General features: G+C 42.2%; 1 protein-coding gene across 3 annotated transcripts in view; it reads left to right on the forward strand.

Moving 5' to 3' along the window:
• The window catches only part of LIN52 (lin-52 DREAM MuvB core complex component), a 38,359-nt gene that overhangs the window by 5,864 nt on the left and 18,136 nt on the right, over positions 1–14,359 (forward strand). The window contains exon 6 of one of the 3 annotated variants that reach the window (XM_060272754.2): positions 2,042–5,213. The exons of the other annotated variants lie outside the window; for them this stretch is intronic. Coding sequence (XP_060128737.1) covers positions 2,042–2,082 — 41 coding nt within the window. The 3' untranslated portion in view covers positions 2,083–5,213. Of the gene's footprint in view, positions 1–2,041; positions 5,214–14,359 lie in introns of those variants that run through there. 3 annotated transcript variants of the gene reach the window in all.

The raw sequence follows: 14,359 nt of genomic DNA on the forward strand, positions 1-14,359 counted from the left end.
AGAGAAGGGGATAAACAAGCCTCATGAGAGAGGACATTCTGTAGTACTGAGGCCATCACAAAAAGAAGGCTCCTTGGGTATGTCAACCTGATATGCATAAAGGATGCTGGCCAGCTAGCTGTCCACAGGCAAAATCCAGCCCCCAAGCGGTTCTGCTGGGTTTCTGGTAGTTCTATCAGCTTATACCTGAGGTATGCTAAAAAGTAAAAACTTAGAGAAGCTCTGTTCTGCAAAGGCAGAAATCTGTCTATGCACTGAAAAATTGCTCATAAAAAATGGTTACAACGCACATGCAATGTTAGTGCTACCTCTATATCAGCATGGTTCAAATGCAGTGTTGGCCTTGTATAGGCCTGGGGCATACCTATACTAAGATGGTGCCAAAACTCCGAGGGCATCTGGCTGGCTAAAGCTGTTCTACATTGATAGCACCAATGTTGCAATAAGCTCAGCACTGTTAAGTTTGTTGGTGGCTTTTCTGATGGTATGGGACCAGGCCAACGAATATTAGTCTCTACTCCATCAGTAGACTCTGATCAATATTCTGCCTCCCTTCTCTCTCCTCATTCCCCACTTCCCATTCTGGTCATCATGCTATTGTGGGGTTTCAACTGTCATAAGTTTGTGTAGTAAGGTATGGTTCTATCCCCCAGACTGTTCTATCTGGAACAGAGTGCAAGAGTCTGAGCGTTCCTGGTTTAGGTCCTAGACTACTCCAGTACATGAGCTGGAGTAAATTCTATTGCTGGGTCTTGTTGAGAGGTATGTAATGCTTGATTGAGATGGCTGTCAACCAACTGATAGCTTCCATACAGTCATACAGTTTTTTGTTGTTTAGTCGTGTCCGACTCTTCGTGACCCCATGGACCAGAGCACGCCAGGCACTCTTGTCTTCCACTGCCTCCCACAGTTTGGTCAAACTCATGTTCGTAGCTTCGAGAACACTGTCCAACCATCTCATCCTCTGTCGTCCCCTTCTCCTTGAGCCCTCCATCTTTCCCAACATCAGGGCCTTTTCCAGGGAGTCTTCTCTTCTCATGAGGTGGCGAAAGTATTGGAGCCTCAGCTTCAGGATCTGTCCTTCCAGTGAGCACTCAGGGCTGATTTCCTTCAGAATGGATACATACAGTTTTAGGTGATTCATAATAACAGATCAGATACAGTACCTTGTTTTAGATTAGGATTTTGTTATTGTTGTTTGGTCGTTTAGTCGTGTCCGACTCTTCGTGACCCCATGGACCAGAGCACGCCAGGCACTCCTGTCTTGCACTGCCTCCCGCATTAGATTAGGATAGCCAGGAGCAATCTACAGGCAGCATCAGGAATGCAGCCAGTTATCTAGTCCTTGCTAGGCTCATTGTGTTGAGAAAATAATCTGAGGGTGAAGACAAAGCTGAGACTCTTCCATGCTCATATTTAGGGCAGACTGGGGGAGTGAATGGCTAAAATCAGTTGTTCCATAAAGCAGTAGAGTGTGATTAGAAGAACCTTGTGTCTACATTGCTTTAAAAAACAACCTCCTCGGATCATATGTAGAACTTTCGTATACCCTCCCATCAGATGTATGGGTAAATGGAGCATGCTTATAGGCTCTGGAACTTTCTAGCGTTGCCCTCCATGTCCATCTTGCTGAACATGCCATAATGTAGCATTGGGGACTCTCCAGGAGATATTCTCCCAATGTAGAGATGTCAAGGACTGAATCTGGGACCTACCATGGAGGCTTAGCCCTTCCCCTCTGCAACAATAGGTATAAAAGCCTCTGATTTGGGGTGCAGGCACTCTGTACAATCTCAGAGGCACCACCATTCCATCGTGTGGTCCAAGGATGAGCTCAGCACCAGTAGGGAGCATAGCAAGGTGCCTTATACTGAGACAGCTCATTCGTCCATCATAGTCAGAATTGTCTAGCCTACATTGACTGAGAGCAACTCTCCATAGGTTTCTCCCAGTCTTACTTGAAGATGCTGGGGATTGACCCTGGGTTGCTTCTTCTGCTTGCCACAGCTTGCTATTGTGCTTGGCATATTTCATTTTCCAGCATTCCAAAGCTGCCCATCAGATCACGGACGGCCCTGCTAGAGCCCCTCTGATTTTCACCATCCCACCTCAGAGGAGGAGCAAAAACACTTCCATGCTGTGCAAATACCAATGGATGGAAGAGAAGCCAGGCACATAGGGTACTACCCAGCCTCACAATCACTTCTGTCTGGAAGAAACGGCCAGCCTTTCCATAAGCCATGGCTGAAGAGGTTCCTGCTGACTGGAAAATTCCTGCAGATCCTGAGATCCATGGAGGAATCTGTCCTGCATGATTTTAATGCATCCAGGCTGCTGTTTCTGTATAATACAGTTGGTTTAAAATGAACAACTTATATTTTGTATTGATCTCTTGTTTTATGCTGCTTTTAAAAAATGTTGCTTCTTGGGATAACTCTGCAGCCCCCAGGTTAGCAACCACTGATCTGGACTACTGCTATTTGTGTAGTACAGCATAAAATGCAACCAAACCTCAAGTTTAAATAATAGAACAGTTGTGATGTGCAGAGCAATGGTTCAGAAAGAGCTGGTTTCACCTCGGAGAATTGGCTTTATTAAATACAAAGCTACCATCTGTTCTTAAATGTAGTCAGAATTACTTTAGCTAAAATAATTTGCAGCAGTGATTAGACAACCATGTAAAATTTTACTTTAAAATATTTTATGATTGTTCTACACTTAATGAATTCATCTGATATTAATTTTGTATTCCCTGATATGCACAAAAATATTTATTTAACAAAGTATCAGAAACCACATCCAAATTCATAGCCCCTTTTTTTGCTGCAATGTAGATTACCAGGGTCATGTAACTGCATAAACTGTAGAACTTCCTGTTTGATACCTAGTCTCCAAGGAAAATAACAAGACATTGGTTTGAAAGTGAGATTGCTTTATGATGAACAGAGGGCTTGGAAGGTCTCCTGTAACTTGATAACCGTATTTATGTAGGCTTCTGTGTATGGAAAGTGTGGCTTGCTAGTATGCCACAAAAGAGAATACTAGAAGCCCACATGGGGTTGCATCCTGACAAAATTAGTTGAACTTGGGGCCCATTGAAATCAGTGAAACAGATTAGTCACGATTTGACTTGCATTCCATTTATTTCAACTAATTTAGTGTGGATCCAACCCATGAACTTATTTTGTGTTGTGTTATTGCCAAGATGCCGGCTTTTGGAATGAACATGGGTGTTTTGCAGGTTCTATGGTTTGCTGCTTGTGTTTCATCTGGTACTCAGATAAGATATCTTGACTCCAAAATGTGTATGTAATATGGCAAATATATAAACTCCAGGTTTCTCTTTTAAAGTTTCTGGTAGCAGACAGGGCCTTTATTGGCTTGGGGACATGGAAACATATGCATAGGTCTCTTGCCTACACATTTAAAGAGAAATTTCCATGTATGTATACATGGGATAAGGGACGCGGGTGGCGCTGTGGGTTAAACCACAGAGCCTAGGGCTTGCCAATCAGAAGGTTGGCGGATCGAATCCCCGTGACGGGGTGAGCTCCTGTTGCTCGGTCCCAGCTCTTGCCCACCTAGCAGTTCAAAAGCACATCAAAGTGCAAGTAGATAAATAGGTACCACTCCGGCAGGAAGATAAACGGCGTTTCCGTGTGCTGCTCTGGTTCGCCAGAAGTGGCTTTGTCATGCTGGCCACATGACCTGGAAGCTGTATGCCAGCTCCCTGCGGCCAATAACATGAGATGAGCGCCGCAACCCCAGAGTCATATCATGACTGGACCTAATAGTCAGGGGGCCCTTTACCTTTATACATGGGATAAGAGCACAGAGAGATGCTAGAAGATTGTAGTCCTACTTTCCACACATAGTTGTAGGAATCTAGAAATAATTTAGTAGTAATAAGAAATAAGAAGAAGCTGCTGGAGCAAGTTGTTGCTGGTAGGAAGCCTACAAAAGCAGGACCTGAGTGCAGCAACTCTTTCCCGGCCTGCAGTTGCTAGTTAGGAACAGCTTCTGCAAGGAAACAGACTACACTGTAGGCCAGGCATGTCCAAAGTCCATTTTGGGGGGCCCAATCTGGCCCCCGTGGTCAGATTAATCCGGTCCCCGTGGCAGTATATGTCCTGGGGTAAAATCCAAAAGAAAGCTCAACAACTTTGGTCGGCCCTCACGCATGTTCACTTCATCAAACCTGGCACTCTTTGAAAAAAAGTTTGGGAACCCCTGCTGTAGGCTGCTGAGAAACTAGTCAGCTATGGAGATTTCCAGCACTCCTGGATGTATGTTAGACCTCACAGGCACTCACCCCAGTGCTCAGCCTGGGATATATTATTTTTTTCATAGTTTTTTTTTCTTTTTGATCATTCTAAGTCTCTTTTAACACACACTAGTGTGCTGTGTGCTTTGGGACACAGGCGGCACTGTGGTTTAAACCACTGAGCCTTGGGCTTGCCGATCAAAAGGTCGACGGTTTGAATCGACAGGGTGAGCTCCTCTGTGAGTTTGAAAGCACGCCAAAAGTGCAAGTAGATTAATAGGTAAACAGCGTTTCCGTGCGCTGCTCTGGTTTCACCAGAAGCGGATTAGTCATGCTGGCCACATGACCCAGAAAAACTGTCTGCAGACAAACACCCGCTCTCTCAGTCTGTAAAGCGAGATGAGCGCCGCAACCCCAGAGTTGTTCGCGACTGGACTTAACTGTCAGGGGTCCCTTTACCTTTACCTAGTGCGCTGTTCACATGTAGAGGAACAAGACATTTACCTTTCTTTTTGCTGCTCATCACTCAGCTTGGCTTCTTTACTCACTTTTTTGTTTTTTATGTGTGAGGATTTTAGTTTCTAAAAAGAGCCACCCAAATACAAATTTAAAATTAGGATGCACACAAGACCCTTGAATTGGCTAATTTTGACGTAATATTCTTAACTATCTGCAGTCCACAGATCATGACCTCAACTTTTTATCATCGCTATTGGATTGTATGCCAGTTTTAGAAGTGAAGGAGCTATGGGAAGTTTTAATTGTACCTGTGTGATTTATTCCCAGTCAGCTCTTTAATTTCTTCTGGCTGTCTGAGGTTTCCGACATGCTGTAAATTTCACCAACTTTTTCATTATCTGCAATTTCTTTATGACTTGTGAATCGGAGTGGAGAGAGAGTGTGGATTTACAGCGGATATAAACATGTCCATAAAGTCTGTATCTGTGTCAGTAATTGTACTGCTGTCAGTGACTGTCCTGTTTTACAGGCTTCTCTTGGGGAAGGAACACACTTTGCTACTAGTGGCAGTTTAGTGTTCATCCTTCGCTTTGCATTAACTCACCCAAGAGATTAGGTTGTAATAATTGGGATGGAAATTGAGCTTAGATATTGGTCACTCTCTCTCACGCTCTTTCTCTCTGTCTCTCTCTCTCTCTCTTTCTTCTTGCTCTTAGCTAATGAATAAGTGAGTGAATTATCCAGTATTTTTTTGGAAGGGAAATGGACAGATAGCTGCTTCATGTTAAAATGTGGTGCAGTCGACTAACAATATTATAAATGATAGTGCTGTGCATATGTACAGATTAGTTGCACCGTTAGTTGTACCATAATAAACACTGTCTTTACCTGCCTCACCAGCATTTCTAGATTAGCTATTTCTTTTGAGACAGTTAATTACATCCTAATAATCTCCAGCTGTTGATGACTTTTTGTTGCCCATAGGAAGAGGTGTGGGGGCAAAGAGAGAGTATTCTTTTAAATGTCAATAAATGTGCCAGGTATTTCTTGTTTACTCTTTTTTACTTCAAATAAAGTAGTTTGATAAGCTGTAGATTTTTTTGACAAAGGCATTTTCGTGTGGCTTGTCTTTTAGTATATGGACTATTCGGTGTTTGGTATAGCAAAATGCATTTCAGCATAGCTGCCAAGTTATCCCTTTTTTAAAGGGATTTTCCCTTATGCTGAATAGGCTTTCTCGCGAGAACAGGGAAAACTTGGCAGCTATGATTTCAGACACTGGAAGATTATTCATGATGTCTTTGTGGAATGTCTCGTTCACTTGTCAAATACCCAGAATGTGAGCCGGTTCCAGCACTTCTGATATATATGCCTGCCAAACAGATTCAGACTGGGGAGAATGAAAACTTAAAATAAAAGCCTTTTCGGGAAGTGTTTGGGTACAAAGGACTGTTCGATAGCTCACTTCCTTTTGTTCGTGTCAGTGGATGCTAACTTTAAAGCCTATGGTGCTTGCATGGCATCTTCTGGAATTACAAGGGCATGGTTCCCCATTTATAGTGAGTGCAGTTATAGTTAAATAGCTACCAAAATCTGATAAGTGACATTAAATATATAGATAAGCACTTGACATTAAATAAGCACTTGACATTAAATATATAGATAAGCACACTTCATTTGAGTCTCGCAAACCCAACTTTATACAAATTCATGGGAAGTTTCTAGTGCTTGAGTGTCACTCTGTCTAGATTTGCATACACTGAAATGCTGTTTATCTTGTATTTTATGTTGTCAACCACCTTGAGATCTACAGAGAAAGGGTGGCATATAAATTTAATAATAATAATAATAATAATAATAATAATAATAAGAAGAAGAAGAAGAAGAAGAAGAAGAAGAAGAAGAAGAAGAAGAAGAAGAAGAAGAAGAAGAAGAAGCCAGGATCCAACTACTGTACTTGGTTTGCCACTTATGGGCAGGATAGAAAACAAACACCTGGTAAATTGTAACAGTTGGCTGTTGTGTGCATGTCTCTCTAGGCTTGTTCACACATTTTATTGAACAAGTGTACCAATTATCTCTACACATGTTCTGTACAGCTAAACTATTGTGTACACAGACTGTGCTCCGCTGCATTATTTAAAAAACTATTTGTGTACACAGATTGTACACTCATTGAATGCAACGTGCGAACACGCTCAAATATTTTGTACTGTTTTAATTAACGAAGTTATTGGTACACATACACCAGACTGTTTCTAAAGAGTTAGAAATTGAGAATATGGAGTCTGTGTCTGAAAGCAGGCTTGGCCTTTTTTTTTTAACAAAAATAAAATTGTTCTTTATTTTTCAAAAGTTTACATACTTCAACATCAACAATATGTTTAATTCAGGCCTGGCTTGTTTTGACCAAGATAGGACTACAATCAAACCTCGGTTTTCGAACGTTTCGGAAGTCGAAACGGACTTCCAGAACGGATTAACGTTTGAAAACTGAGGTTCCACTCTACAACTTTTCCACACTGGAAAAACTTTTATCTTGAACTAGGAATCAGCTACCACCCTTTGTCACACTTGCTTCTTTATATCATACCTCAGGGTATATATACATAAATAAACTTCCAACTAAATTTTTACATTATAATTTTCAAAAGTAGAAGACTTACATTTTACTAAGTTGTGATTATAAACTTATAAGATAAGACAGCTTGTAATTATAAGGTGAGATAGCTGGTGTTGTCCAATTCGTTGCCCACTGGACTTGGGTCTGGGTTCAACACCTGCCTCTATCACAGACTTGCAATATGCCATGTGTAAGTTGTTTTCCCTACTTCAGTTTCCCATCTGTAGAACATGTAGAATAGTCGACAAGGCAACAGGAAATTTGCAAATATACTACTACTACTACTACTACTACTAATAATAATAATAATAATTTGTTTACACCCTGCCCATCTGGCTGGGTTTCCTTAGCCACTCTGGGCTGCTTCCAAGAAAATATTAAAATACAGTAGTCCATCAAACATTAAAAGCTTCCCTAAACAGGTCTGCCTTCAGATGTCTTCTAAAAGTCCAGTAGTTGTTGTTCTCTTTGACATCTGATGGGAGGGCGTTCCACAGGGCGGGTGCTACTACTGAGAAGGCCCTCTGCCTGGTTCCCTGTAACTTGGCTTCTCGCAGTGAGGGAACTGCCAGAAGGGCCTCAGCGGTGGACCTCAGTGTCCGGGTAGAATGATGGGGGTGGAGACGCTCCTTCAGGTATACTGGACCGAGGCTGTTTAGGGCTTTAAAGGTCAGCACCAACACTTTGAATTGTGCTCGGAAATTTACTGGGAGCCAATGTAGGTCTTTCAGGACCGGTGTTATGTGGTCTTGGCGGCCGCTCCCAGTCACCAGTCTAGCTGGATTAGTTGTAGTTTCCGGGTCACCTTCAAAGGTAGCCCCACATAAAGCGCACTGCAGTAGTCCATGCGAGAGATAACCAGAGCATGCACCCCTCTGGCGAGACAGTCTGCAGGCAGATAGGGTCTCAGCCTGCGTACCAGATGGAGCTGATAAACAGCTGCCCTGGACACAGAATTAACCTGCGCCTCCATGGACAGCTGCGAGTCCAAAATGACTCCCAGGCTGCTCACCTGGTCCTTCAGGGGCACAGTTACCCCATTCAGGACCAGGGAGTCCTCCACACCTGCCCAACACCTGTCCCCCCAAAACAGAACTTCTGTCTTGTCAGGATTAAACCTCAACCTGTTAGCCACCATCCATCCTCCAACTGCCAACAAATAAGTAGCAATATAATATGTAACCTGCCTTTTTCAAATCCCTGCCTACATGAAGCATTGGATGCCAACCAAAGCAGAAAGCCAGTTCAGCTCCAAATGCCAATGTAGTATTCTTTAGCATAATACTAATTTTCTTAGAAGATTTTATTGTGTCCAGATGGAGTTTACAAGAGCTCAGTTCCGCCACCTTTCAGATTGGCACCATTGCCATTCTAAGAGAACAAGGGAGAAGTTCATGGTGAGCTCCGGCACCTACTTTTTAAGAAAAAAGCACTACATGTAGCTCTGTTTTAATGTATCTTCCCTTCCTCCCCCTCCTAGTTTCCTGGGAAAAACTTAGGACAACCTCATTCAATTAAGTAAGCTATGCAAAGTATGTGGAAATGCTTGATTCCTAGTGGCTTCCCATGTGATGTTCAGCTGTGGCACATAGCACTTAGCAGATGACTAACTGGGATGCACATGGCTATATGTTTTGTAAATTAATCCTACAGCACAACCCTGTCCTTGTTTACCTTGTCGGACCATCATTTTCTCTAAGCAAATACAGCAATCTTATTAGCTGAGATTTCTATGGTTTGCTTAGAGCAGAACCTGTTGTTGTTTTCTCAGCTTCCCGGAAACATTTCCTCCTCTTCTGAATACGAGGCCTTACAGAGATCAATTGCATTCCTTTTTTGCATTCCTAGTCACTGCAGCCTTGCAGGGCCTGTATATCTTGAATGTAATATAGCTGGGCCAGAGCTCTGTGACAAGATCTAAGTGCCTCATTAACTCCTGTACGCTAGAACAAGATAAAAATGTCATCAAGCCCCTATCAGATGCCTGATATAACCTCCAGCAAGCTGGAGTGCCATTAGTTTAAATTCTCAATCAAATGCCTTCCTTGAGCTTAAGGAGCAATGATTAAACATGGAGTGTCCCCTGAGGACTCTACAGCTGTCGCGGCTTGGGGTGGGTCCCCTCTCTTACCAACCGGAGAGTCTTGAGCCAGAGGTCCCAGTGGGGCGGGCCCTCTTCAGACCTGCACGTGCCTGCCCCAGCTGTTCTCCTTTGCCTAATGAATTGCTTTACAGGGAGAAGCTGGGTATTGTCATCACAAGCTGCCTTCCCTGGGGGCTTGAGCCAGCCTCCGTAATGACTAATGTTAGTGATAGTAATTGAAGTGTGATAGCTCTCTGGGGACTCTGCACCATGTTTGATGCTAGCAAGCACTTGTGGCTGGTGCAGGCCTGTGAATGGCTCAAAAGTGATTTTTAATTGCTCTGCTCCCCGTCTACACTTAAAAGTGGACTTAAAAGGTTTCTCATTTTCTTGGTAATCTGGTGGATTTATATTTTTAGAGTGAGTGGTACTGTGAAAGGTTTGCAGGACTCTACTGTCCTTGTAGTCTTATTCTTACTATTCTTATTCTTATTAAATAAAATTTGTATGCCACCCTATACCTGTAGATCTCAGGGCAGTTCACAACATAAAATCACAATATGAAAAACATACATATACATAATAAAAACAAAGACAACCCAGTAAGCTTTTAATGTTTAATAGATTATTGCATTTTAATGTTCTGTTCTGTTGGAAGCCGCCCAGAGTGGCTGGGGAAACTCAGCCAGATGGGTGGGGTATAAATAATAAATTATCATTATCATTATTATTATTTTTCCCCCCTTCCACAAAAAGTTTTCAATTAGCAATAATTGTAATAGTCCTTGGTATCCCTGTTGCTTGTCCTCATCTGTCTGTCAAGTTGCAGTGTGTGGAGCATACAGCAACACTACAATACAGTACAGTACAGAACTTTTCTAAGTTCAGCTGAACTCTGGTGGAAAGAAAGGTTACGCACAGTAATGCAATTACGTAGTTTGCTCACTGGCATCAGCATATGGAGGTAGGCCAGATCCTTACCACCCACAATAGGCAAAGTTTGACAGGCAGCTGGTGTCAAAGATGTCAAGTGACATGTTTTTGCCCATGTGATGATCAGCTGATGGTTGGGGCTTGCAACCTTTCTTTGGCCCAGCCATATCTATCTGCCCTACAACTGACATAATATATAACATTAGATATGGTGAAGGTGCATGTGGCTTAGCCAAAATGGCCTTGTGGGCCTTTTACTGGCTTTCTCTGGTTCACTAGCTATAGCCATTGCTGGACAGAGGTAGACCATGACCACTGTAGACTATGTGTTGGTAAATTGAAGGCTGGATTACTGCACCTTGCTCTTTGTGGGGCTACCCTTGGTCTTGGTTCAGAAACTAAAGCTAGTGCACAATGTGGCAGCCGGGCTGCTGCTGAAGGCCTCTGGCTGGCAGCATGTAACACCATTGTTAATATCTGGCTGCCCGTCTACTACTGAGCCAGGTTCCAGGTTCTTGTATTAATTTACAAAGCCCTGAACAGCTTAGGTCCTTAAGGACAACCTAAGCCCTTATATCTCTGCACAATAAACTGAGATCATCTGCAGGGTTCTCAGTAGTTCTCTCCTGAGTTGGCAAGGTCTTTGACATCAATACAAAATAGAGCCTTGAGTGTCATCAGCCCAGTCCTGTGGTGTATTGAAAAATTTCTTCAGTTTAAATTTTCTGCTATTTTATACTATTTTTCAGAATTTTTTATTTTTTCTAAGCAGTACTGCAGTCTTAACAGGATCAGTTTTGCTTGAAAGTTTGGCTTGTGATATCCTTTTCTAGAAAACCTCTATTTCAGTGCAGACAGTTCAGAAACAATTCTTTCTTCCTGTCCCATTCCTGCAGCCCTGCATTGCATTGCACGGGATTGGACTAGAATTTAATGAATGTTTGTGGCTGTGGCAAAGCTTGCTTACAGATCTTGGTCCACTTCATATGTCGCTTCCTACTGATATTTCTGCCTGTAGGAAGAATGTTCCTATGTTGATACATCATTACAAAGAATATTGAATATAGTCAGCTTTAAAGATACAAATGTTTTGCACTTACATATTTCTCTGAAACAGCCTTGTTCAGCAGATTTGTGCTGTATCTATTTAATGAGAGAGAGCTCTTGGTTCCTTGGAACTTCTGTGCAAAGGCGAATGGTGAACATTATAGCTACAAAGTGTGAATTCTTAGCTGAAGTATGGTACTGACAGCATGAGCTTTAAAAAAAGAAGTACGGTAGGAATGTCTCATTTTTGACGTCACAGCAATCAAGTTCCAAATTAATTACTAAGAGACACTATGGAGAAGAAATTTTCAATCTTTTCTGCTAATTTTCTCATGCTGCTGCTAGTAATAATCTTTCATTGTATATGCATTATAGATATGCTTGGATTTGTTAATTGTAATATTAAATTAATGAGCACACTCAAATAGCAATTAGTTACATGCATTCTTCAGGAGGCTCATGGCATTTTGTTCTGCCTAGCGTACCTGATACCTGCATCAGCAATCTTGACCACATTTATCAAGGTTTACTTGTGGGGTGGCGGCGATAATGAAGGGAGTGCATTCTATTGCTCCAGCATGTCAACCAGAATAAACCCCTCCTTCTTTCCTTATATGACCTGTACACTGTTAACAGCTACTTTCCTATGGTTGCCAAGTTTCCTTAGCAAGGTCTCTAAAGCCCAGGTCTCATCTGGGCTTGTGCTGTTCCTCATTAATGTACACGTGCAAATTCTCTCTCCCCCCCCCCACAGAGCACTACACTTTCTATAGTTTTTGTTAAGTCAAAACCTTATGAAATTATATTTGTGGGTGTTCTTAAAGCTAATTTAGATGTGCATCATCATAGTTCATGTATTGTCAGTATATATTCAGGTCAAATGCAACCCATATAATTAGGTTTATACAAGCATGCTTTCTCAGTATTTTGCTCTGGTTTAAGTAAATCAATTTTAAAATCAATTTCTGTTTGTACAAATAAGACCTTTAATGTGGTAGCCTCAGACTTGGTTGTTTTAAGCATCGTGCCTGTTCTGAATAACTTTCGCTGCTGTGTTCACTAAAAGTGCATCTGCTGGCAGAATTGGTCTTATTTATACGTTGGTTCTGCAAGATCAAATATTCCAGATTGGTTCCACTTAAAGCTTCCAAGATAACTGCCAGTTAGCACTGACGGTTACACGTTCATTATTTTCTGTGGAAGAGCAGCATGTAGATATCTGGGCACTGGTTGACTTCTATTAAACCAAGCTGTTTTGAATTCAGCAACAATCTTTCCTAAAATAAGGAATGTTGCATGAAGTATGGCACATCTGGCGACACCAATGCAGACAGTTCTGAATAGTTATTTAAAGTTCCATGATTTTTGACCTATGGAAGCATGGATAAACAAGTGACTGATCATGATATAATTATAAGAGGAGGTGGTGATAGGAGTTTAGCTCCACAGAAGGTATTTCTTGAGCCAGTAATCTTTATATAGGAAGCTGCATTCACTGCTGGTATTCAGTTGCTGTGCTCTGCTTTCCCCTGGGGGATTTAATACTTCTTCTACACACCTTCGTAGTGTTCCCCCACCCCACGCCCAGCAAGATCAAACCTGAAACACTGAAGAGCTTTTTGCCAGTGAACTATTGACCAGGCATCCCCAAACTACGGCCCTCCAGATGTTTTGGCCTACAACTCCCATGATCCCTAGCTAACAGGACCAGTGGTTGGGGATGATGGGAATTGTAGTCCAAAACATCTGGAGGGCCGAAGTTTGGGGATGTCTGCTATAGACAGTACTAAGCTGGGTGGACTCAGTGGTCTTGGTATGTGACAGTTTCCTATGTTCCACATGACACACAATATGTGTATTTTTTAAAACTAGGGTTTCCCAAATTTGGGTCTCCAACTTGGACTACAACTCCCATCATCCCTAGCTAGCAGGACCAGTGGTCAGGGATGATGGGAATTGTTGTCCAAAAGCAGCTAGAGACCCAAGTTTGGGAAGCCCTGTTCTAAAGGAGTCCTGTACAACATTTTTAAAACAGTTGTACTAGCTTCACATTCTTAATCTGCAAGTGTGTGTACTTTTTAGAATACTGCTTTAAAAAGATCGTTTTTAGGATGCAGTGAGTTTCTTAACTCAACGTAGGGAGCAATTGCCAGCTAATTTGTGTATTAGATATTTGGGCTTAAGCGTCTAATAAGTGTAATAATGCCTGGTTAGTGATGAGTAACCTAATGAATCTTATGCAAGCAGGTTCCTTAGCCCTAATCCATTGACCATGCTGAGGGTCACTGTTGCGGTGCATTTCTCAGGATGAGCCGCATGCTGCCTGCTGCTTCCCTGTTAGAATTCAGCCTGCCATACCCTTAGCACCCTGTCTCCTGAATGGAATTCAAAAAGACACTTAGATTTCCATAAATAAATTAGGAATTCAGTGGCTTCTTCCGGCTAATCAGGACAGGCTGATAAACCTTGCTAGCTGTTTAATAAATGAATTGTGACTGATTACCTATTAATATGGACGCCTCAGGAATTCACCCAGGGGGAAGCAGAGCAGTGAAATAGAGAGGGGCATGGCCCCCTGGGAAATCAGGGCTTCATGTTTGCAGCTTAAATATCTCTGTGAAGTATCAATAAGGAGGTAATTGAATTTTGAACACAAACATGAGCGCCGGATGGATGAAGAGAAGGGGAGGGGGCTCTGATCGTCTCTTCTAGGCCCCTTCATTCTTCCCTCCCCTTTCCCTTGGAGACCACTCTAGTGAAGATAGATGCTAAATCCATTAAATAAAGATTAGACTCTGTCGTGGTAGAAAATGGTAGCTTAGCTAGATCCCTGGGCAAATTGGGACCTTTAGCAATACAGAAAATTAAAAGATACATTTTTAACAAGTGTGCTATCGACACGCTAATAATGGCTGCCTGTCTTAGGGGTTTGCTCACCTTTAGATTTGCC

This window comes from Zootoca vivipara, chromosome 1 (genome assembly GCF_965207765.1).
Source record: "Zootoca vivipara chromosome 1, rZooViv2.hap1.1, whole genome shotgun sequence".
Lineage (NCBI taxonomy): Eukaryota > Metazoa > Chordata > Lepidosauria > Squamata > Lacertidae > Zootoca > Zootoca vivipara.